Source organism: Pristiophorus japonicus, chromosome 8, assembly GCF_044704955.1.
Source record: "Pristiophorus japonicus isolate sPriJap1 chromosome 8, sPriJap1.hap1, whole genome shotgun sequence".
NCBI lineage: Eukaryota > Metazoa > Chordata > Chondrichthyes > Pristiophoridae > Pristiophorus > Pristiophorus japonicus.
Window position 1 is genome coordinate 147,609,512 of NC_091984.1, and position 26,476 is coordinate 147,635,987.

Sequence of the window (26,476 nt, forward strand, 5' to 3'; positions counted from 1 at the left end):
TTAAACAAAGGCCCACAGGTCTGATGCAATCATTTTGGCCAGCTCAGACAGAGTGGCACATCTGTCGAGATAGTTAACAATCATCTTCATTCACCCCATCAGCGAGCGACAGGATACAGGAGGTGTGGCTAATCTCCCATTCCAGACAGATCGATCCACATCGAACTGCCATTCACACCCCATTTTATTCAAGGAAGACCCAAGACAATGGCACGAAGATGAACGGACGATACGAAAAGCTGCAAAAACACACAAGGGTTGTTGGAGGTTGGGGTCGGAGATTGGAGGTGTTAGAGGTTGGGGGTTGGAGGTTGGAGGTTTTAGAGGTTGGAGGTTGGAGGTTGGAGTCAGCTTTTGCATTGAGTTGTAGAGTTGAGTTAAGAAGGTGGGAGTCAGTTTTCGTTGTGGATGAGTTGAGTTAAAGGGGAGTTGAGTCAGCTCTTCACAAGGCCCTCGCTCTGGGGAAAGTGTGCTTAACTCCAGCAGCTTTTTGCTTAGGAGGGCATCAAACAGTAAATTAGGGGTGCATGCAATAAAGGTGCAGCAATTATCATGGGTGACTTTGAAATGCATATAGATTGGGCTAACCAAACTGGAAGCAATACGGTGGAGGAGGATTTCCTGGAGTGCATAAGGGATGGTTTTCTAGACCAATATGTCGAGGAACCAACGAGGGGGAAGGCCATCTTAGACTGGGTGTTGTGTAATGAGAGAGGATTAATTAGCAATCTCGTTGTGCGAGGCCCCTTGGGGAAGAGTGACCATAATTTGGTGGAATTCTACATTAGGATGGAGAATGAAACAATTAATTCAGAGACCATGGTCCAGAACTTAAAGAAGGGTAACTTTGAAGGTATGAGGCGTGAATTGGCTAGGATAGATTGGCGAATGATACTTAATGGGTTGATAGTGGATGGACAATGGCAGACATTTAGAGACCGCATGGATGAACGACAGCAATTATACATCCCTGTCTGGCGTAACAATAAAAAAGGGAAGGTGGCTCAACCGTGGCTATCTAGGGAATTCAGGGGCAGTATTAAAGCCAAGGAAGTGGCATACAAATTGGCCAGAAATAGCAGCGAACCCGGGGACTGGGAGAAATTTAGAACTCAGCAGAGGAGGACAAAGGGTTTGATTAGGGCAGGGAAAACAGAGTACGAGAGGAAGCTTGCAGGGAACATTAAGACGGACTGCAAAAGCTTCAATAGATATGTAAAGAGAAAAAGGTTAGCAAAGACAAACGTAGGTCCCCTGCAGTCAGAATCAGGGGAAGTCATAACTGGGAACAAAGAAATGGCAGACCAATTGAACCAAGTATTTTGGTTCGTTAATCACTAAGGAGGACACAAACAACCTTCCGGATATAAAAGGGGTCAGAGGGTCTAGTAAGAAGAAGGAACTGAGGGAAATCCTTATTCGTCGGGAAATTGTGTTGGGAAAATTGATGGGATTGAAGGCCGATAAATCCCCAAGGTCTGATGGTCTGCATCCCAGAGTACTTAAGGAGGTGGCCTTGGAAATAGCGGATGCATTGACAGTCATTTTCCAACATTCCATAGACCTGGATCAGTTCCTATGGAGTGGAGGGTAGCCAATGTAACCCCACTTTTTAAAAAAGGAAGAAAAGAGAAAACAGGGAATTATAGACTGATCAGCCTGGTATCGGTAGTGGGTAAAATGATGGAATCAATTATTAAGGATGTCATAGCAGCGCATTTGGAAAGAGGTGACATGATAGGTCCAAGTCAGCATGGATTTGTGAAAGGGAAATCATGCTTGACAAATCTTCTGGAATTTTTTGAGGATGTTTCCAGTAGAGTGGACAAGGAGGAACCAGTTGATGTGGTGTATTTGGACTTTGAGAAGGCTTTCGACAAGGTCCCACACAAGAGATTAATGTGCAAAGTTAAAGCACGTGGGATTGGGGGTAGTGTGCTGACGTGGATTAAGAACTAGTTGGCAGACAGGAAGCAAAGAGTAGGAGTAAATGGGTACTTTTCAGAATGGCAGGCAGTGACTAGTGGGGTACCGCAAGGTTCTGTGCTGGGGCCCCAGCTGTTTACATTGTACATTAATGATTTAGACGAGGGGATTAAATGTAGTATCTCCAAATTTTCGGATGACATTAAGTTGGGTAGCAGTGTGAGCTGCGAGGAGGATGCTATGAGGCTGCAGAGTGACTTGGATAGGTTTGTTGAATGGGCAAATCCATGGCAGATGAAGTATAATGTGGATAAATGTGAGGTTATCCACTTTGGTGGTAAAAACAGAGAGACAGACTATTATCTGAATGGTGACAGATTAGGAAAAGGGGAGGTGCAACAAGACCTGGGTGTCATGGTACGTCAGTCATTGAAGGTTGGCATGCAGGTACAGCAGGCGGTTAAGAAAGCAAATGGCATGTTGGCCTTCATAGCGTGGGGATTTGAGTACAGGGGCAGGGAGGTGTTACTACAGTTGTACAGGGCCTTGGTGAGGCCACACCTGGAGTATTGTGTACAGTTTTGGTCTCCTGGCTTGAGGAAGGACATTGTAGCGATTGAGGGAGTGCAGCGAAGGTTCAACAGACTGATTCCCGGGACTGACATATCAAGAAAGTCTGGATCAACTGGGCTTGTATTCACTGGAGTTCAGAAGAATGAGAGGGAATCTCATAGAAACATTTAACATTCTGATGGGTTTAGACAGGTTAGATGCAGGAAGAATGTTCCCAATTTTGGGGAAGTCCAGAGCCAGAAGTCACAGTCTAAGGATAAGGGGTAAGCCATTTAGGACCGAAATGAGAAGAAACATCTTCACCCAGAGAGTGATGAAGCTGTGTAATTCTCTGCCACAGAAAGTTGTTGAGGCCAATTCACTAAATATATTCAAAAAGGAGTTAGATGTAGTCCTTACGACTAGGGGGATCAAGGGGTATGGCGAGAAAGCAGGAATGGGGTACTGAAGTTGCATGTTCAGCCATGAACTCATTGAATGGCGGTGCAGGCTCGAAGGGCCGAAGGGCCTACTCCTGCACCTATTTTCTACGTTTTTATGTTTCTATGAGCCAACCGAGAGGCAACCGACGCAACATCGAGGAGGAAAACCGAACCGACCAACAACGTAAAACCCACTCCAGTGGGACCCCGAGCTGAAATAAGTGACCCCAGAACCCCAGAGTTGATAGGATTGTGAGTGTAGCCCAAACCCCCTCACAGACACAATTTAGGACAGGAATTGGTAAGAAGGGTGGAAGTGGGAGGTGGGGTTGTGTGTGGGTGGAATGTTTCAACCTCTTATCTTCCCCTTCCCTGTTGCGAGAATTTTTTGTGTTGTTGAGTGAGATTGTGCCATTACTGCTATTTACGACCTCTTCCTATGCCCTCTATCTTTGTGTTTACTATTCTAAATAAACAACATTAGCCATTTTGTACTCTTACCCACTGTGTCTGGTGCCTCGTTATTCACCCATCCTCATAAATCGCACGAACAGAACCTCAGGGGAGTGGGGATTCGAACCCACACCCCAAGCTCCCTTTACACCTGCATTTATATAGCGCCTTTCACACCTGAGGATGTCCCAAAGTGCTTCACAGACAATGAAGTACATTTTTGAAGTGCAGTCACTGTTGTAATGTGGAAAACACAGCAACCAATTGGTGCACAGCAAGCTCCCACACACAGCAATGCGGTAATTGAGATTTTTAAGCGATGTAGGTTGCGGGATAAATATCGGCCTGAACTCGAGCTACAGAAACAGCAACTGAGAGTCTCCCCACAACCCTGGAGCACTGCAGCCGCCGGATTGCGAGCCCTGCTGCCCCTGTTTGTGATCAGAAGTTGGACAGGAGGTGAGCGGGGGCTGGACAGATCAGAGTTGGAGCTGGGGGAGGCGGGACCTCGGGAGTGTCAGTGTGCTGAGGCTGAGCTCAGTTATATCAGAGACTGTGACAGGAGCACAGACTGCCCCCAGCGAGCTCACTCACTCACACCCACACTCTGCCCGTGTCTCACACACCGTGTCTGTCACACTGAGACAGGCAGGAGGCTCGGGAGCGATTTCCGGGGATGGTGCAGGGACGGGACCGCGGTGTGTCAACGTCCAGATCTCCTCCACACGGTGGGTAACAGTTCGTTACTTATACTTTGCTGGGTGAAGGGGGAATGTGGGTCAAGGAATACAGCCGGGCTCCCTGTCATACACAGCACTCTTCAATTAACCCTTTCATTCACCGCAGCTCCCCACCACATTATATAACCCATACAGAGGCATTGGAGAGGGTGCAGAGAAGGTTTACAAGGATGGGACCAGAAATGCGAGGGTGTACATATCAGGAAAGGATGAACAGGCTGGGGCTCTTTTCTCTTGAGGCTGAGGGGTGACCTGATAGAGGTCTTTAACATTGGGAAAGGATTTGATAGAGTGGATACAGAGAGAGTGTTTCCACTTGTGGGGAAGAGCAGAACTAGAGGCCATCAGTATAAGATAGTCAGCAAGAAATCCAATCGGGAATTCAGGAGAAAATCCTTTACCCAGCGAGTGGTGAGAATGTGGAGTTGGCTACAACAGGGAGTGATTGAAGTAAATAGTATCGATGTATTTAAGGGGAGGCTAGACAGCGATATGAGGGAGAAAGGAATAGAGGGTTATGCTGATAGATTTTAATGAGGAAAGATGGGAGGATCAAGTGTAATCATACGTAAACTAACACCTTCGCATATTCAGCATTTGTGTCTTAGAAAGATTCAGTATTTAAAGTGTTAATAACGGAGCATTGGGGTTTACTTACTCAGTCTGAGCTTGGTTCCTTTACCGAACGTGAGCCACAGTGACAGCTTCCAGTGCAGCGGCTGTACAATATCCTCCGTCCCTGGCTCACTCAGTCTCTCTCCCCCTCTCTCTGTCTGTGTGTGTGTGTCTGCGTCTTTCTCAGCGTCTCACTCTCCCTCACTTTTTCTCTCTCTTTCTCACTCTCTCTCTCTCACACATTCTGTTTCTCGCTGACTGCCTCTCACTCTTTCCCCCTCTCCCACTCCCCCTCCATCTCCCTCACTCCATCCCTCACTCACTCTCTCACTCTTTCACTGTCCCTCATACTCTCCCTCCCTCTCACTCTGTGACGAGTTATCTGTGGCAGTGCCCAGGAGAGTTGGGGATCCGACGTGTTTGGGACAAATCTCCCAGCTGCCCTTCCCGCCCCATCAGATGGTAACCCTGGGGCCACGGAATTGCTGGAGAATGAAAGTCCCCATCACACAGGGCTCACCTCTTTGTGCCCCTCGAACAACGGGCTCCGTCAGCAAGCGAGATGTTTGTGTTGCTGACATAGGCCTTTCTCGGGGATCATTATAAAATAACGAGTTTCAGGGGCTTTAGAAATCTATTTCCTCAGTCCGTGAATATCGTGTGTATGTGGAGTGTGAGAGGCTGCAGCCCCTCTTCCACTATTTGAAGGGGCTGCTCCTCAATTTCTGCCTCCACTTCAGTCCCATGCTCCTGGGCCTGGTCACCAGGTGCAGGGGGAGTGGGCAGGTCGGCGGGCCCCCCGTGGGTCTCCTCCTGGGCCTGGCCACCCGGTGCGTGGAGAGCGGGCAGGTCGGAGGGCCTCCCCGTGGGCCTGTTCCTGGTTCGAGCCACCCGGTGCAGGGGGAGCGGGCAGGTCGGAGGGCCTCCCCGTGGGCCTGCTCCTGGGCCTGGCCACCCGATGTGTGGAGAGCGGGCAGGTCGGAGGGCCTCCCCGTGGGCCTGCTCCTGCGTTTGGCCAAGGTGGCCATGCACAGGTCCTAGTTGGATGGGGCCCATGGGGTGGCTGCAGTGACTGCCTGCCTCCCTTCGGGATCTTTGTCCATACCCCGGTGACCCCGGGGATAGAGCTCAAGGTAGGCCTGAGGCCTTCTGCGACGGGTGGGCACCGCAGGGCCTGGAGTGTGGGGTGGGCAGGGAAAGAGCACGACCATTTCACTTGTTCACTTTCCTTTCATGTTTATGCTTTGGGTTTAATAAGTTGTGGCCCTCTCAATAGTGGGGGGTTTGTGAGATTATTTGGATTGAGGACACAGGACCACCCAGTGTCTCCGTGCTGTCTGAATGTACAGAGTAGAGCTGTGAGATTGTCAGTGATGAAGACACAGCCCCAACTCTTCTCTGACCCACTCCATACTTTTCCAATTCACTGCAGCTTCCAGCTAAATATTCCTGCCGTCACTCCCATCGAGCTGTGTGTCAGTCATGTGTAAAACCGTACAGGAGGTGGGGCTGTGTGTCCATTATTATATATTATATATAACTGTGGGGTGAGTCAGTACAGAAGGTGGGGCTGTGTATATTGAGGTTTTTGTCCGGCTGTGTATCACAGTGTAGAGGGAAGCTATACCCTTGCTGACAATAATAGTCCGCGACATCCTCGCTCTGCACGTTGCTGATGCTCAGGGTGAACGTGTTGGACTGGTAACTGCCGGTGAAGCGATCGGGGGTTCCAGTGAAACTAGTTGTTGCATCATAGATCAGCAGAGTGGGTTTCTGCCCAGCGTTCTGCTGGTACCAAGCAACATAATTGCTAACGGATGCACTGGCAGTACAGGAGATGGTTGCAGTCTGTCCCTCACTCACTGACAGCACCGGGGGAGACTGGGTCATGATGATGTCCCCACTGATACCTGAGGGGGAAATGGGGAAAGAAAGTGAAGTAAGCACTGTCATAGAAAGACACTGTAAAATGAGAGATTGCTCGAGACACTGAGCTCTCCTCTAGTGTCAGCATTTGCCCTTCAATCACTGGTCAGTAGAGTTGGACAGAAATCGACAGCAGGGAGATATTAAACATGGAAGGAGAGAGATTTGTACCTGCGATGCAGAATGCCAGAGGCCAGATTAGCTGGATGGGTGAAATCATGGTGTCTGCTCCTGTCCCTGTGCCTGCTTACTGATAAACTACCCTTCACTGGGCTCTGCTTTATAAACCTGCAGCCTGTGAGAGTCTCACTGCCCATCCCTCAGTATGTAAATGTCTTCACCCAGATAAAGCCACGTCAGCAACTTACACTTCCTCTTCTTCTCTCCCTCCCTCTTCACCTCCCTCTCCCTTCCTCTCTCTTTCCATTCCCCCTCTCTCTTTCCATCCCTCCCCCTCTCTCTCTCCATCCTACCTCTTTCTCCCTCTCCCATTTCCACAGACTCCCAGCTGCAGTACACTGAAATGCAGAGTAAACCTCCCTGAGTCCTGCCCCACCAATGGATGTTAACCCTTGAGCCCAGACCATGCCTTCTCCTGGAGTAAGGCCCCATTCCCCACAGTTGGCCTCTCTCAGTACACTGGCTGTTTATTGCCCAATTGAGGGCCGTTCTGTGCTGTGGGCCTATTCTCAGTGGGGACCGGTTTGGACAGAAAGTTCATTTCGTGAAGGCCCAGCAGAGGGAGGAAATCCTCACCCCATCAGTGTGAGCTGGAGCGACAGGACAGGGTCTGACCCACTGCCCCATCCTGTCTGTCCAGAACATCTTCGAATCCCTTCCCCTCTCCTTCCCCTTCCATGGCCCCGCTCCGGGTCAGGGTGTTTTGACTGGGATCAGGTCCGACGATCCCAAATTTACAACAGGAAGGGTTCGCACTCCACGTCGACCATGGACTCCATGTCCCACTGGTCCTCCAATAGGGCTCAGGAAACATGGCTCCTTCCGATTGGTCCCCCAACAGGGCCCAGGAAACATGAATCCTTCCTATTGGATATATACTTGAAAAGCAACAATTTGCTGGGTTACGGGGGCGAGGAACTTAACACAATCACAATCACTAAGGAGGTGGTACTCAGTAAGATAATGGGACTAAAGGCGGATAAATCCCCTGGATCTGATGGCTTGCATCCCAGGGTCTTATGAAAAGTCACGGCAGGGACAGTGGATTCATTGGTTGTAATTTACCAAAATTCCCTGTATTCTTGGGAGGTCCCAGCAGATTGTAAAACTGCAAATGTATCGCTCCTATTTACAAAAGGAGGCAGACAAAAAGCAGCAATCTATAGACCAATTAACCTAACATCTGTGGTTGGGAAAATGTTGGAGTCCATTATTAAAGAAGCAGTAGCAGGACATTTGGATAAGCATAATTCAGTCAGGCAGAGTAAGCATGGAATTATGAAGGGGAAGTCATGTTTGATAAATTTGCAGAATTCTTTGAGGATGCAATGAGCAGGGTGGATAAAGGGGAACCAGTGGATGTGGTGTATTTGGACCTCCAGAAGGCATTTCACAAAATGCCACGTAAGAGGTTACTGCACAAGGGTTGGGGATAATATGTTAGCATGGATAGATGATTGGCTAACTAACAGAAAACAGAGAGTCTGCAAAAATGGTTCATTTTCGGGTTGGGAATCAGTAACTAGTGGGGTGCCGCAGGGATCAGTGCGGGGACCCCAACTATTTACAATAAATATTAACGACTTGGATGATGGAACCGAATATAATGTAGCCACGTTTTCTGACGATACAAAGATGGGAGGAAAAGCAATGTGTGAGGAGGACACAAAATACCTGCAAAAGGACGTAGGCAGGCTAAGTGAGTGGGCAAAAATTTGGCAGATGGTGTACAATGTTGGAAAGTGTGAGGTCATGCATTTTGGCAGAAAAAAAAATCAAAGAGCAAGTTATTATTTAAATGGTTAAAGATTGCAAAGTGCTGTGGTGCAGCGGGTACTTGTGCATGAAACACAGAAACTGTATGCAGATACAGTAAGTGATCAGGAAGGCCAATGGAATATTGGCCTTTATTGCAAAGAGGATGGAGTCTTGCTACAGCTAAACAGGGTATTGGTGTGGACACACTAATTTTGGATTCCATATTTAAGAAAGGATATACTCGCTTTGGAGGCAGGTCAGAGAAGATTCATTAGGTTAATTCAGGAGATGAGGCGGTTGATTTATGAGGTAAGGCTGAGTAGGTTGGGCATCTGCTCATTGGAATTCAGAAGAATGAGAGGTGATCTTATCGAAACGTATCAGATTATGAGGGGGCTTGACAAAGTGAATGCAGAGAGGATGTTTCCACTGAGGGGGAGAATTGAACAAGAGGACATGATCTTAGAATAAGGGGCCTCCCATTTAAAACAGATGAGGAGGAATATCTTCTCTCTGAGGGTTGTAAATCTGTGGAATTCGCTGCCTCAGAGAGCTGTGGAAGCTGGGTCATTGAATAAATTTAAGACAGAGATAGACAGTTTCTTAACCGACAAGGGAATAAGGGGTTATGGGGAGCGGGGAGGGAAGTGGAGCTGAATCCATGATCGGATCGGCCATGATCGTATTAAATAACGGAGCAGGCTCAAGGGGCCATGTGGCCTACTCCTGCTCCTATTTCTTATGTTCTTTAACTGGGGAGGAGTGGGACTAATTGGGTAATTCTTTGAAAGAGCCGGCACAGGTACGATGGGCCGAATGGCCTCCTTCTGTGCGGTAAGATTCTAGGCTGTGAGCGCAGTTCACAGTTTTCTCCTGCGTCATTAACAAAGGTACAGCTGTGACAACCTCCCTCTTTCACTTCCTCTGTGGGTGAAGTTTCATTCTTCCGATCTGACAATCTCTTCAGTTATTTTTTGCATGGGGGATTTCTGCTGTGGTCTGAGTCTCTAATAATAACCGTCCAATCAGGCAGAATAACAGCAGCTCGGACCGGCTGGGACAGTGGATCCAGGCTCAGTGCTGACCTTGCAACGTCCTCCTCACCAACATCTGGGGACTTGTGCCAAAAGTGGGAGAGCTGCCCCACAGACGAGTCAAGCACCAGCCTGACATAGTCCTACTCACAGAATCAGACCTTTCAGCCAATGTCCCAGACTCCTCCATCACCCGAGGTGGCAGCTCAGTGGTACACTGTCAGGAGGCAGTGGCCCTGGGAGTCCTCAACATTGACTCCGGACCCCATGAAGTCTCATGGCATCAGGTCAAACATGGGCAATGAAACCTCCTGCTGATTACCACCTCCCGCCCTCCCTCAGCTGATGAATCAGTACTCCTCCATGTTGAACACCACTTGGAAGAAGCACTGAGAGTAGCAAGGGCACAGAATGTACTCTGGGTGGGGGACTTCACTGTCCATCACCAAGAGTAGCTCGGTAGCACCACTACTGACCAAGCTGGCCGAGAGGGGCGATGCTGAAATTGCAATCCCAGGTACCGGGGGCCTGGAGGACTGCAAACGTGGTACCTTTGTTTAAAAAGGGAGCAAGGGCTAGATCGAGTCACTACAGGTCGGTCAGCCTAACCTCGGGGGCGGGATAGGAGGAATCTTCATTTAACAAGACACGGATCAATCAAGGACAGTTAGCATGGATTCGTTAAGGGAAGGTCATGTCTGAATAACTTGATTCAATTTTTTGAGGAGATAACAAGGAGAGTCGATGAGGGCAGTGCGTATGATGTAGTGTATATGGATTTTAACAAGGCTTTTGTTAATGTCCCACATGGCAGACTGGTCACAAAAGAAATAGCCCATGGGATCCAGAGCAAAGTGACAAGTTGGATTCAAAATTGGTTCAGAGGCAGTTAGCAAAGCGTAATGGTTGTAAGGGGTGGTTTGCAGAGGGTCAGCTTTCCCTTCTGACCTTATATGAACGGATCCGAATCGCTCCCACACCCTTGGTTCTAGACACTGGAATTATGAAGGGACTGTGACAGACTTGGAGAGACAATCGGTTTCAAGGTAGGAAGCAGCTATGGCTTTATTGTGTTTAAAAAGTAAAAGGCACACCTTTAAGAACACACACAGACCAATACACACTGAAGGGTACAACACATTGAATAAAATGTCAAATTACAGCCTGTGGGGAAAAGAATACAGCTTAAACTCTAAATGAGGTAAAGAGGAGAATGCAGATACATTTACACAAGTTATCCCAGCCTCCCCCCTCCCAATTCCCCTAACTAACTAAGTTATAGCTCTGAGGGTTCAGGGGCTATGCTCACCAATCCCTTCAGACAGTTGCCGGTGAATCGCGGTTTCGGGGTTCGCTGCACTTGGCCTTCTAGGCGAGCCGTACCCAGGAACCGCGATTCACCGGCAACTGTCTAAAGGGATTGGTGAGCATAGCCCCTGAACCCTCAGAGCTCTAACTTAGTTAGTTAGGGGAATTGGGAGGGGGGAGGCTGGGATAACTTGTGTAAATGTATCTGCATTCTCCTCTTCACCCCATTTAGAGTTTAAGCTGTATTCTTTTCCCCACAGGCTGTAATTTGACATTTTATTCAATGTGTTGTACCCCTCAGTGTGTATTGGTCTGTGTGTGTTATTAAAGGTGTGCCTTTTACTTCTTTTTAAACACAATAAAGCCATACCTGCTTCCTACCTTGAAACCGATTGTCTGTCCAAGTCTGTCACAGTCCTTTCATAATTCCAGTGTCTAGAACCAAGGGTGTGGGAGCGATTCGGAACCGTTCATATAAGGTCAGAAGGGAAAGCTTACCCTCTGCAAACCACCCCTTACATAATGGCAACCCAGATGGGACACTGGTACAAGGGACGTGATAAGAGAGAGGCTGGTTTCAGGAAACGAAGCAAAATGGAAGAGGAGATTTCCTCGTATGTGTTTAAGAGGGTAAATGTGGCTAAGGAGTGGGTACTTGATCTATTGTATGCTGAGCATCCAGAAGATGCTGCAGCTCAATGGACCGAGAGCAAGGACCATAAAAAGTCGACAGAGAAGGCCATTTGGCTAATTTGCCTTCAGCAACAGATCCGGCTTCTAGATGAGGAGAATGAAAAATTAAAGGGAGTATTGAAACAGGCAGAAGAGAGGTCCAGCGCAAGGGCCACAGTCGGGGAAAGGCTATGGACAGAGGTGGGACAGTTAAAAGAAAGTAGAGAGCTCACTAAAGAAAGGCACAAAACCCAATTGGACCATTTACAGTGTCAGATTATTGAAGCCAAGAATAGCGAACTGGCATTGCGGGAAGAGAATTCCTGCCTCGCCAAGCAAGCTAAAGAGTACGGGCAGAGGGTGAGAAACATTCAGGTAGCCTATAAGGTAGCCAGTACCAGGGAATTTGAGGCAGGAGACCACGGCCCCTGCCAGCAGCAGATCCAAAGCTTGAACCTTGCTCTATCCCAGGCTAAAGGCATGGTGTGCCTGATAAACCCGGGTTTAGCCCAGAAACACCTGGTTGAGCAAGGAGAAACCCCTCAGTCACCGCCTGCAGCTCCCAGGAATGGCCCTGGGCAGCAGAGGTGTCAGCCAGAGTGCGGGGCAGGCAAGGATTACACCGGCATTCCCGAGTTTTAACTCAGCTTGGCAGCAGGGGAAAGAGGGCAAGCCAATACAAGAAGGGCCGGAACCAGGGCCAATGCACCCAGTCCGGCAGCAGAAGTTTGGCCCACCTGATGCCAATGGGGCAGCAGGACCCCTAGAAAGCAACTTCGTAGTCCCCCACGACACCCAAAAACTGAGGGCTATGATAGGCCACCTAAGTAAGCTCACCCAACAGAGGGATCCCTTGGTACACTTCCTGGAAGTGGAACACACAGGGGATATTAATGGGTGCGATGATTCAGAGCAGGCGAAGCTGTTGCTCTTCTCACTAGACACCAAGCTGTGCCATTCCCTCTCTGCAGACAGCAGAAAGGGGCGAAACACGTACGCTACAGTTAAGGAGGAGGTTCTAGAGGCCATAGGTATGAACGACGGGAGTCCTTTCTCCCGAGTGGAGAAAACAGTGCAGCTCTATGGGGAGACTCCACAGGCTTTCGCCGACAGGTTGTGGCCGGTCTACGAAAGGGCCTGTAGTGGGGTTCTTGACCGGGCCCACCTGACCCCTAATGAGCTGGCTCACTGGCTCCGCAGCCTGGTGGCAAACAGCTTACCTGGAGTAAAGGCAAAAGCCTAGGTCTGGTTCGATCCAAGAGATCCCAGAACCACCGAGTAGACAGTGGTTAGACAGTTGACCCTGGCTTACTGGAACGGTGGAGGGACAGAGGAGCCCTCCTCTAAAGGGAGGGTCCATGAGATTAAACCCAGCCAAGGCAAGAGAGAGTGGCATCAGGAAGGTGGGAACCCTCCCCATAAAGGGGACAAGTGTTTTGGGTGTGGGAAAAGTGGGCACTGGAGGAAGGACTGTAGGAACCCATGGAAAGAGACTAAGGGAGAGGCCACTTCAGCCCCAACCCATAAGGCCGGGGCAGGAACACCGAGTACGATGCCTGGACGAGACCGTGCGTTACGATGGAGGTGGAGAAAGTGAAAGGGACCTACCTGCTAGATACTGGTGCTTCCAGCACCCTTGTATATGCAGATAACCCAGCTATCTCACCTCTATCGAACGGGGTCCCGTACAGTCTCGTGGGGTTCACAGGCAATGAGAAAACTGGTTCGTTTTCCATCCTGCTCACCATTCAGTTAGGGACACTCAAAACCAAATGGAAGTGTGTCCTGATGAAATGGGAGCAGAAGGGAAAAGGGATCCTGGGGGCTGATTTTATCATTGGCCACCAGATCCTAGTGGATCTCAGGAACCACTGTCTATGGGGAGCCATAGTGACTGACAGGGAAGGTGAGGTGGCAGTGATCGCAGAAAAAGGGGCCAAGGGAACATTGTGTACCGTGAAGCCAAAGGAGGGTTATGACTTGGAATTACTGGTCAGTAACACCCCAGTGGAGTACCAGGCATATGTACGGGCACACCTTGCAGTATTCGCCACCCACAAACATGACTGTGGCAGGGTAACGGGGGTGGAAGTTAGTATAAAAGGGGACCCCATGACCCGACCACAAAAGCAATATAACTTCCCCAAGGAGGCAGAGGCAGACCTGACAACAGCGCTGGGATTACTGGTAGAGCAAGGGGTGTTAAGACCGATAGCAACCCATGTGAACTCTCCACAACTCATGGAGGGCCACCGTGGACTATCGAGTACTAAATAAGAATATCCCTGCCTGTGCACCCACTGTAGCAGCCGTAGCGGATCTCATGGGGAGTATTCCAGCATCCGCGACCAATTTCACAGTGCTGGACATTTCAAGTGGGTTCTGGTCCATTTCTTTAAAACGGGAGGACCAGTACAAGTTCACCTTTACCTTTAAGGGCCAACAATACATGTGGAACTGTCTTCCCCAAGGCTTCCACAACAGCTCCAGCATTTTTCACCAATGTATGGCGAACTGTTTAAAGGGCTTTAGCAGACCCCAGCAGTTGGTGCAGTATGTGGATGACCTGCTCCTGTTCACCGATCAGGGGGAGGAGCATGGTCCACTGCTGGCTGAGCTGCTGGAGCTGCTAAAAGAAGAAGGGTTTAAAGTAAACCCCAATAAGGCACAGGTCGGCCAGAAGGAAGTCAAATTCCTGGGGTTGACTCCGCGCTGGGGAAAGGGCCATACCGCAAGAAGGGAGGCAGTACAAGAGTTACCAGCCCCCAACACAGTGACAGGGGTAAGATCCTTTCTAGGACTCACCGGGTACTGCAGAGACTTCATTGAGGATTATGCAGCCACCGCAGCCCCTCTGCTCAGGCTCCTACACAAGGGTGTAGAGTGGGACTGGGATGAGGGTTGCGAGGCAGCATTTAATCAGCTGAAGAAGAACTTGCAGACCGCGCCAGCCTTAGGAACGATAGATGTAGGAAAGGAGTTTTTCCTGGAGGTGGCAGCCAGCGGGGACAGTTTGAGCTCAGTGCTGCTTCAAGAGCGGCACGGCCAGCTGAGACTGGTGGTTTACTCCTCCAGGATCCTCACAGATGTGGAAAAGGGATACTCCAACTGTGAGAGACACTCCTAGCCACACATTGGGCAGTGAAAAGATCCTTGATCTTCACGGGAGGGTCTCCTCTTACACTCCTAACCCACCACACACCTACTCAGATGCTCCTAGATGGGAGGATTAAGGACGGGACGGTGAGCAGTGCCCGCATTGCTCGCTGGACACTGCTCCTCTCCCAGATGGACCACAGAGTAGAAGGCCCCCGTGAGCCAATGCTCGCAGCCAACCTAATCTATCCAGGGAAAGCCCACAGGTGCTCCATTGAAGGGTTATGGGAGGTGAACATTGGCCTTCGGGCGGGGTTACACCCTACGGGCCGGGACATCTACGTGGACGGGTCCAGCACGGTATCTGTTGGCGAATGACTCACTGGGTGCGGAGTTTACGACCCAAGGGCAGGTATTGCCCTGGCAATCAAGCTCCCCAGCACCATGAGCACCCAGCATGCTGAACTTTCCGCCGTAATGTATGTGGTGACCCACCCCGAGGAATTCCCTACCCCGTACACGATTTGCTCGGACAGTATGTTCACCTACAATTCATATACGGAGTACCTGGCTCTCTGGTCCCGTCGCGGATACACGTCCGCTGACGGGAGACCCCTGGCAATCAAGCCCCTGCTGGAGAAAATCATGACAGCGGTGGGGGAAGAGGGAAAGGTCTACATACATAAGGTGAAGGCCCATTCAAAAACCGAACCCCGTGCAGAGGGAAACCAACAGGCTGACAAACTGGCCAAAGAAGGTGCCCGCACTGGAAAGTTCTGGGACCCCTATGACACCGGCCGCATAGCAGCGGTCAAGAATAAGAACAGGGCAGCAGAGAGTACAGGGACAGCCTTGGCCCCGGACTTAAAAACAGTTCAGGCACAGGACCCAGTCCTGAAAGCTGTCCTGAATGCGCTAGCTAGAGGAGAGAGAGTAGAAGGTCCGTACGGCACAGCAGCCATTACCGTTAAGGAAGGCATGCTGTTTAAAGAGGGACAATGGGTCGTGCCACAGCAGCACCAGAGGGAATTCCTAAAACTGGCCCATGAGGGTCCAGGACCGGGACACCCCGGGCCTGAGACCACCTGGCAACGGGTGGAACAGGCAGGATGGTGGCCGGGACTCAGGGAGGACATGCGCGAGTTCTGTGCGAACTGCCTGTGTGTGCTGCGAACAACCCTGACCCCCAGAAAAGGAAGGTGTCCCTAGGACACGTCAGGAGGGTAGAGGGACCATGGCAGTCAATCCAAATTGACTGCATCGGGCCCCTACCCACCGCCCAGGGAGGCTACAAATACTGCCTCGTCCTGGTGGACTTGTTCTCAAAATGGGTTGAAGCCTTCCCCTGCTGAACAGCCACCGCACTAGGGACAGCTAAGATTCTAGTGATGGAAGTGTTCTCCCGGTGGGGACTCCCACAGTATGTGGAGTCGGACCAGAGGAGTCATTTCACCGGGCAGGTAATGCAGGCAACCCTTAAGGTGCTCGGCATTGAGGGGAAATGGCACGTTGCCCACAATCCACAGTCATCCGGTATTGTGGAGCGTTTAAACCGCACCATTAAAGAAAGGCTGCGGAAGGAAACGGGAGACTCGCCCCAAAAGTGGGTAGAGGTCTTACCGTTGGTCCTAATGGGGATCCGAGCCAGTCAGTCAAAGAGCACGGGGTATTCCCCATACGAGCTCATGACTGGCTGGATCATGCGGACCCCCACCCATGTCCTAGCCCCGGTGCTCACAGAAGGTCAGCTCAGAGAGGTGAACCGCGACCGGTTTGTCAGGAACCTGTTTGAACACCTCAAACAGATTCACTGGCAGGCTGCTAGTAACATGGGCAGACAGCATCAGAGTAACCGATTGCTGCTAGAACCCAGCAAACACCACGAATGGGAGATAGGGGACCAGGTCATGGTGAGGAACTATGCTCGGGTCGGGGTTTTTGAAGCATTATATATGGGGCCATACAGCATTGTGGACAAGGCAAGCCCGATGGTCTATGCCATAAAGCTGCCCCGCCGTACTAAGTGGTTCCACATCAACCAGTGCAAGCTGTACAATCCAGGGTCAGCCAACCACAGAGGACAGCCGGGACGGGTGAACTATCCTCAGGACAGGGACCCTCCGTTGGCCGCCCCCGACAGTGGAGGGCCCACAGGGAATGTGGCAGGCTCAGAAACCGTGCCTATAGGGGCGGTGAATTGCAGTACTGGAGGGGCTATCCCACCCATCGTTTGGGATTCGGACGCACTCCCAGTAACCCAAGCCCTGAGAAGGACCCTCCATACGCCACGGCCAAAGATACCGTGGTCACCGGCATCTGAGCCTCAGCGATTCTACCCTAGGAGAAGGGCAGCCCGACAGGAAAGGCCGAAGATCAGAAGTACAGAGGCCGCTCAGAGTAGGGACCACCAGCCAGCCGCCTCCAGCGGTGAGGGTCTCACAGGAGCAGTAGCAACGAGCTTTCCCAGAGACAAGGGTTTCCAGCTCACCGGCTGCGGGGAAACCCTCGCACCCAGGCAGCTATCAGGCCGCACAAGCCATGGGCCTGACAGGGAGTAACCAGGCCACCCGGAGACCGGTGGCGGTTGTACATAGCTCTACTTTTAGTTTAAGGCAGCTGACTGCAACATTTTACATTTTAAGGTTTAGTTTAGAATTGAGGTTAATGTTGCAGTAATGTTTAGGTGATTATTTTGAGTTTGTCTTGTGTGTCAGCCAGCCTGAGAGCAGTTCTCAAGGGCAGGATCTAGACATTACCGGGTGATGGACAAACCTCAGGAGACCAATTGATGTTGTTTAGTTTTAATCTATGTTTTCTTTCCTTCTGTAATGTGGTTGTACATTGCCTATATGCTGGTGAATATAATGTAACTGAAATGAAATATAACTGTGCTGAAATGCAATTGTAGTAATTGAACCCCCTCCAAGCTGGGAGGGTATAAATGTAAAAAGTTTTTACCTGTAAAGGGGAAAGTGTGCATCTATGGTGATGTTGCATAAGTGTAATGCATTTTGGCTGTTAGTTTAGCTAATTTACGAGGAAGGTTATCTCTTGGGAGTCAGGAACTTTGCTCACCTCGAAGGATGATACCATAAGTGATATGGTATCACAGGGGGAATGTAGAATTTACCAATATCTCGCAAAGATTCCAGGTACCTTTCCTCTGCAGAGGAGAAGAATCCCTTTCTGGACTTTTAAAATGGAAGGAAAACTTTGGGACACAAATGAATTTTAAAGGGGCAGACGAGGCCTGCAGGGGATAAAAGGGGGTGCATTCATGGAGACCACCCCCCAGTGTTTGGACTCATAGGAAAGGGAATTTAATTTTGAACTATCTACCAGAAAGTTTGAAATCCTAAAGTGCACATGGAAGAAACTACGAACTTTAATCGAATTTGGGATTTTTAAAAGGTGTATGTTGGGTTTGCAAGAAAAGGGGTGGAGTCAATATCTAAAGGGCCAGTTTGGACATTGGAACTAATCAAATTGTCTGGGAACTGTATACCCTCGAAACTTGCCCCTTGAAAACATTAGCATTTAAACAATGCCACATACATATTCCAACACCTTTTCAACAGGCATGGAAATATCTGGCTCAGGCCAGACAAGCACAATGGAGAGCTCATCAACTTCGAAAAGCCTATTAACGCCAGATTAAAACCACTTAATCAAGTTTCAGTTAGCTGGGCTAGATTTGATGGGAGATAACGGAGCCTTTTTTTGTGGGTATATCTATTCCCAGTTTTACCAAGGAACAGACTCGAACAGCAGAACACAGACTCAAACACTGACAGACACAAGCAGCCGGAAGTGGGGAGTGAAGAAATGGAGTAGTGAAGGAAACTACAAGAAATCATCAAGGACCGACTGAGCACGAGGCCCACGAAATGGAAGGTTGTCAGCAACCAAATTGACAACCCGGGCCACCACAACCAGCGAAACGACCAACCAAAACCAACTCAGAAAAAACCGAAGAATCGACATTTATTTCCACTCTACAATCTACTTCGGAATGACCAACGGGTGAGAAATGACCAAAAGGGACTAACTAAACTATTCCTAACCAAAGAAAGTGGGTACTTACCCCATACATCCAAAACGCAACTTACCGCATCAATGGACGCACCCCAACCAAAGACTACGCAGTCCGAAGTCCTCTCCTCCGACCGAGGTACGGCTCACCTAGAAGGCCAAGTGCAGCGAACCCCGAAACCGTGATTCACCGGCAACTGTCTAAAGGGATTGGTGAGCATGGCCCCTGAACCCACAGAGCTATAACTTAGTTAGTTCGGGGAATTGGGGGAGGGAGGCTGGGATAACTTGTGCAAATATATCTGCATTCGCCTCTTTACCCCATTTAGAGTTTGAGCTGTATTCTTTTCCTCACAGACTGTAATTGGACAATTTATTCAATGTGTTGTACCCCTCAGTGTGTATTGGTCTGTGTGTGTTATTAAAGGTATGCCTTTTACTTCTTTTTAAGCACAATAAAGCCATACCTGCTTCCTACCTTGAAACCGATTGTCTGTCCAAGTCTGTCACAGTCCCTTCATAATTCCAGTGTCTAGAACCAAGGGTGTGGGAGCGATTCGGAACCGCTCATATAAGGTCAGAAGGGAAAGCTGACCCCCTGCAAACCACCCCTTACATAACAGATAAAAGGATGAGGACCCCGGAATTGGGGACAATAGATGGGGAATCCCGTCTAGTTGCCCTTGAGAAGGTGGGGATGGGGCCACTTCTTCAAACGCTGCAGTCCACCTGGTGAATGTACCCACAGTGTTGCGCTCGGCAGCATCTTTCAGTATCGTGACCCCTTGACGGTGCCAGCAAATATCAGCGGGTAATATTTTGCAATGTTGCTGATCTTTTGCAATGAGCAAAACCTGTCAATAATTTATTGATCGAAAGTCGGCAGCATGATAAACATTTCGAAATCAAGTCATCCCAAACCATTATTCGTCAAACCACCAATGTATTCAACAATTCGAGCAGTGTTTCAGTGAGTTATTAATTTCCTGCCCGCCCTACTTAAACAGAGTTATATTTTAAACTGTGGTGACACTTCATTAACAATTCATCTGGTTATAAAATGACTGCGAACAAGGCCACGTGTTTCTATTTTCCAGGGTTGTACAAGGATCGAGACTCAGAAATCAAATGTCCAACACTCATAGAATCTAAGCACCAATGTTATCAGCTCAAAATAAAAATAATACCATTGCTACTTTACTTTAATGTGTACATTTGATCCACTTTCCATCCCGTCTGTCTCAGGATTGACTGCTCGTGCAATGTTCCGAATATTCATATTGCAATATGTTTTATACCTGACGGCAAATTTATAATCATGGATTTTTTGCGGCCATAAGTGGACTTTCTCCTGGACTTGGTTTCAGGAGCTCCTTGACAACACGGAACTGTGAACGGCGACCCACACAACACAGATTCCCTTTCATTTCCCAGAACTACAGTGTGATGTAACACTTGTGACTGACACACTAACAGTGTTGGCCCATCGCCGGCGCTCAGCAGATACTTACTTCCGTTCCCTAGAATACCGAGCAATATAAATCAATGTCAATTCAAACCATGTGACTTGTCATGGAGTACAGTTACTGTCAGTCCCAGTTAAAGGTGAGGGAGAGAAGGGAGGCAGAGAAAGTCAGCAGGAGAAGGCCAGCCCGATTCTCCCAGCACAGCCCGGCTCCCTGTCTCTGCCACAGATCTGCCACGACATAAACTGACAACATGCCACTGTGTGAATCCTCCCATTCTCACTGAGAGACATCATCCTGATACACGCAAGGTATAACATCACTGGGTCTTTAGTTGTAGGTTAAAAGAACATTATAATATCAATACACATATTCCAAAGGGAGAGAGAGAAAAGGGAACAAGTGATATTTCTGAATTTCTGACACTAACCGGAAATCAGCAACAAATACTGAGTGCAGGGCAAACAGCAAGTTCCCAGAGCCGGCAGAAGGGCAGTAATACAGTGGGCACGGATTCACACAATTAGTAACCGCTTACAGTGACTTGCCGGGGACTGTAAGGACTGCAAGAATACAATCACAGACCATTTGATACTCTGGAGTTTACACTCACACTGAACATGGATTCAGATGAATGTAACTCCCGCTTCAGAAATGGCGATGACTCGGGGTGTGGAGACAGGGAAAGAAGTGAGTGATACAATTTGAGAATATGGCGATAAATAACGTGAACTGAAGACATCTCCAGTCACACTTCCAGCAGCAGACGGGATATGCATTGACCAGAACCGCGAGGAGACTTTGCCCGACAGTGTCAGTGTATTATGATGTCAATGAACATACTACACAGGGAAGGCAGAGGAAAAGGAGAAGATGATATTCAGCAAATTTCTGACAGTGAGCGCTGAGCAGCAAAACAAAAGCTTCGGAAGAAACAGAACAATCTCTCGGGCCCGCAGCAAGCGCAGTCATAAAGTGAAGCCCTGCTTCACAAAGTGAGTCATTTCATAAGCAGTTCCCGGGATACTGAAAGCAGCCTTTAGAACTGGAACAGGTGACAGGGATATCAGCCAATGGGACCGCACTGAAGCAGGCCATTCGGCCCATTGTAACCGGGCCTGCTCCCTGAAAGATCTGGCCAATTCCTCCCAGTCGCTGCTTCTTCCCCATATCCCGGAAAGTTTTATTTGTCAAGTAGATAACCAATTCTCTTCTGCGAGTGATTATTGCATCTGCTGAGCCAACCTCTCAGGCAATGCATTCAAGATCAGAGCAATAAATTCAACTGGGTTTGTCTCTGAGAATTGACGGTGACCTTGGTGCTGGACACAGGGTGACAACTGACCCTGGGCCTTGATATATTCCAAAAAGCCTTATTGTTACAGGCGCCTATCTTCCAGTGGGATCATTGGGCTGCATTGACCCTGGGAGTGGAGACAGTCAGTGGGGCAGTCAGACTCGCTTCACTCTGAGCTTACTGACTTACATCTTTCAATAGACTGTAGACTTTTACAATCTAACAGCCGAAATATCCGAGTTTTAAGCTGCTCACATTTCTTTCACATTAAACCTGGGAGGTTGGGTCGCATTCGGTGGCGGGAACTCATTGACTGAATGTGAGATATCAGTTTCCTGTTGAAATTGCATATCCATCGGACCGAACGGTTTAACATTGGCCGCTTTCACACACTGGGCTCTGACACACGGAACTGTAACTGTGCGGGAGGAGAATGTAAGACAGACACAGATTATGGGGCGGGGTGACAGGACTGCATCAAGTTGTGAAAGGTTGGGAGATGGGAGGTAGAAGCACATTGTTCCCAGTGGATGGGGGCTCAAGGAGGAGGCACCAAAGGCACTAGACATTTGGAATAAGGAACAGGACAAACTTCCCAACAAATAGTTGTGAGGCTGTGAGATTCAGTTCCAGGGTTTGTGTATAAGCAGCAAATATGTCCACATAAAAGTGGATGGGATAGGTGTGTGAGGGAAGGGGTGATGAGGGATGTGGGGACAGAGGGGTAAATGCCATTCTCACTAACTGCTCACTGTAAGGATCTGACGGGATTTTCAATGTGAATTTGAATCGGGTGTTGAGCGGCTGTTTCTGGATGTGTGTGGAGCGGGAATCAGAGGGGGAGAATCTGGGCCAATTTCAAACATATTGAGTGTACAGTAATTGTCAGACATTCCCGGCTATTACAGCTGGTGGAGGGGAAGGAGAGGCTGTCTGTTGTAATGTGAATAAACCCATTGTATCATAAACTGCGCGGATTCTCAGCTATAATTGCACCAGTCCCAAAGTCAGTAAATGAAGGAAATAAATTATGTTTAAAATTAACATTCTAATGTCAATAAAACGCTCAGTTAAGGAACACGGGAGAGCGGGAAATATACTCACTGAATTTCTGATAATGAATGGACTTGGAAAAACGCAGCGAAAAAGGACAGCTACCGAGATAGGATCAGTAATGCAGTTAACCCCTGGTCTGTACATTTAGTCCCGGAATATAGTCACTTCCCGGGGATTCCAAGGAATGCTTCAATGGGACAGTAAATCATTCCTGTCTGTGTCAGTGTCGGTAGCACGGTGAATGGATAGGCGGTGAACAGATCTCTCATTCTGACAGAGAAGTGATGGTGACTCTTGATTCTGGACACAGGGCTTCAACTGACTGTCAGATGTGAGATTGAGAGAAATTCCTTATTTATAATCGAGGAACACCTCCCGTGGGATCAGCAAAAAGCAACATTGACATTACTTCCAGTCAGTGGGACAGCGTGACATCTCCCTTCATGGAAAGGTGTTGTGTAAGTGTTTATAAATTGATGTTGGGTGTTATGAAATGAAACAGCCCAAAGATTGGAATAATATGATGGTCCCATGTCCATGTCTGGATGTACTGAAAGCCGGGCTCTGAGCCAAGCACTGCCCCTGAACCACAAACAGCTCCCTTTTCCTTCTGTGCTGGGACCCGGCTCACACCTGGCCATGCACCAATTGCATTCCCCCAATTCTCAGACACCTCTCAAGGCTTCATACCGCCCCTTACCATGAGAACTCGCTCTTGTTCATCTCACACTGAGCTTTCACAATTGGAATACCAATTTGTGTCCTTAGAACAGGAAGAGGTCGGGCTTTCGACCAACACGAGGAATAAAGTAACATTCAAACCTCAGACAGAACAATGTGCCCAGGCCCTGAAATAACCTGGGTTTGATAAGGATTAGGAGCAGGAGGAGGTCATTGGGCCCCTCGACCCTGCATCACCATTTAATGAGATCATGGCTGATCTGAAATGTCAGTGGAATTAAAATGCTCTGAATGTTTCAGGGGATGATACGGACACCAGACGCCGGACGGGCGGGAACCGAGGTACAGGGATTGGAGGGTGATCTGATTTGCAATATTGCAATAAGCTCTGCCAAGTGTGAAACAGGATGTGTCTGGAGATCTCCGTCCCCCAGGATGCTGCGCTGGGTCCAATGTTTGTGCTCAGCTCTTCATTGTCCATTATTATCCATTCTGTGCCCACTTTGATCCTTTCAGTAATATAGGATATTAGGATTCGGGATATAGTAACATTGGGAACAGGAGCAGGCCATTCGGCCCCATAGATCCTGGCCAATCTGCAGGCCAGCTCCATTTTCCCTCCTTGCTCCATATCACATGATACCCTTATCGAACAAATATCTTCCATCTCAGCCTTGGAAGCCCCACTTGGCCCTGTATCCATTGGGGCGGGAATACCCACATTCCCACTACACTTCCTGCCGAAAAGTGCTTCCGGACCTGGCTCCTCAAAGGCCTAGATCTAATTGTACCTTTATTTCACCAGGTCTTTAATCCCACACCAGAGGAAATAGTTTCTCTGCATCGACCCAATAGAAATGGTTCACATTTTACACAACACTATCAGATCACCCTCCAGTCCCCTATACTGCAGTGAATTTATGTCATATTTATGCAATATTTAGCCACTAAAACCTGGTAATATTCTGTGCAGGAAGGTTCTCTTCCCTTCTAATGGGCGGGAGGGACCTCCACAGGAGATCAATGCAGCCTGGTTGCACAATGCACAGGACTCAAGTGGGAATGTCATCAGAGGACCTGGCTGCAGTGGTGCAAACCTTTCAATGATCTCAGTGGATCACAAACTATTATTTATGTATACTTGTATTTACTCTGTACAGCCATCAGAGGGCTCATCCCCTGGAGTCCCAAAGGATCCCATAATCTCTTGGGAGCACAGGTATTTAAGGAGGCTTCACAGGTTAGAGAGGCACTCTGGAGACCTGCAATAAAAGACTACGGTCACACTTTACTTTGAGCTCACTGTTCAGTCTGACTCTTTCTCCATACACAACAACTGACGACGAGATACAGATAGTGAACCCAAAGATGCAGAGAACAGTGGGCATCCTGGAGAAATTCTCGGAGGAAGATGTTTGGAAAACTTTTGTGGAGTGACTCAACAAATATTTCGTGGCCAATGAGCTAGATGGGGAAGAGAGCACTGCCAAACGAAGGGCGAAACTCCTCACCATCTGTGGGGCACCAACTTATGGCCTCATGAAGAATCTGCTCACTCCAGCGAAACCCACGGAAAAATCATACGCCAATTTGTGCATACTGGTCCGAGAGCATTTGAACCCAAAGGAAAGCATTCTGATGCTGAGTTATCGGTTCTACACCTGCAAAAGGTCTGAAGGCCAGGAAGTGGTGAGTTATGTCGCCGAGCTAAGACGCCTTGCAGGACATTGCGAATTTGAAGGACATTTGGAGCACATGCGCAGAGACTTTTTCATATTTGGGATTGGCTATGAAACCATACTTCGCAAACTTTTGACTGTAGAGACCCCAACCTTAATTAAGGGCATAGCGATAGCCCAGGTGTTCATTGCCATCAATGACAATAGGAAGCAAATCTCTCAGCACCAAATTGCTGCTACAAATACAGTGAACAAACTGATTTGTTTTTGAATCATAACGTACAGGGCAGGTCACACATACCTGCAGCTACATGACCGCAGATGTCTCAGAGTCCACCATCAAGGGTGATGAGTGCAAGCTATTAAAACCTTGTTGGCGCTGCGGGGGTGATCATCGCTTCTATTCATGCCGATTCAAAGACTACGTTTGCAGGGAATGTAGTACAATGGGACGCCTCCAACGAGTGTGCAGGTGAGCTGCAAAGCCTGTTAAATCTGCAAACCACCAGAGGAGGACAGATCCACACAGGGTCACGACGAACCAGAGCCTCAGATCGAGGAGGCAGAGGTGCATAGGGTGCACACATTCATCACGAATTGTCCCCCGATAATGCTGAATGTTGAACTAAATGGACTCCCGGTCTCAATGGAGCTGGACACGGGCATGAGCCAGTCCATCATGCGCAAAATGACTTTCAAAAAGTTGTGGTGCAACAAGGCCTCGAGGCCAGTCTTAACTCCAGTTCGCACGAAACTAAGAACTTGCACGAAAGAACTGATTCCTGTAATCGGCAGTGCTACCATAAAGGTCTCCTATGATGGAGCGGTGCAAAAGCTACCACTCTGGGTGGTACCGGGCGATGGTCCCACGCTGCTCAGCAGGAGCTGGCTGCGAAAGATACGCTGGAACTGGGATGACGTCCGAGTGCGATCGCCCGCTGACGACACTTCGTGTGCCCAGGTCTTAAACAAATTTTCTTCTCTGTTTAAACCATTCATCGGGAAATTCCAAGGATCAAAAATGCAGATCCACCTAATTCCGGCGGCACAACCCATCCATCACAAGGCGAGAGCAGTATCGTACAAGGGTAGAGATTGAGCTAGACTGGCTGCAAAGAGAGGGCATCATTTCGCGTTTCGAGTTCAATGAGTGGGCCAGTCCTATCATCCCAGTCTTCAAGGGAAATGGCACCGTCAGAATCTGTGGCGAATGACAAAGTAACTATCAATTGTTTCTCCCTGCAGGACCAATAGCTACTACCAAAGGCTGCCGACCTCTTTGCAATGCTGGCGGGAGGAAAGACGTTCACAAAGCTGGATCTGACTTCAGCCGACATGACGCAGGAACTGGAGGAATCATCGAAGGCCCTCACCTGCATTAACATGCACAAAGGTCTTTTTGTTTATAACAGATGCCCGTTTGGAATCCGATTGTCGGCAGCGCTATTCTAGAGAAACATGGAAAGCTTACTGAAGTCAATCCCGCACACCGTGGTCTTCCAGGATGACATCTTGGTCACGGGTCGGAACACAGTCAAGCACCTGCAGAACATGGAGGAGGT

General features: G+C 48.9%; 1 gene segment (V, D, J or C); it reads right to left on the minus strand.

Moving 5' to 3' along the window:
- On the minus strand, positions 1-26,251 carry LOC139269179 (immunoglobulin kappa variable 3-15-like). The segment is given in 3 exon segments: positions 1-61; positions 6,357-6,639; positions 26,176-26,251. Coding segments are annotated over 3 exon segments (420 nt in total).
- Between the last annotated feature and the right edge of the window lie 225 nt (positions 26,252-26,476).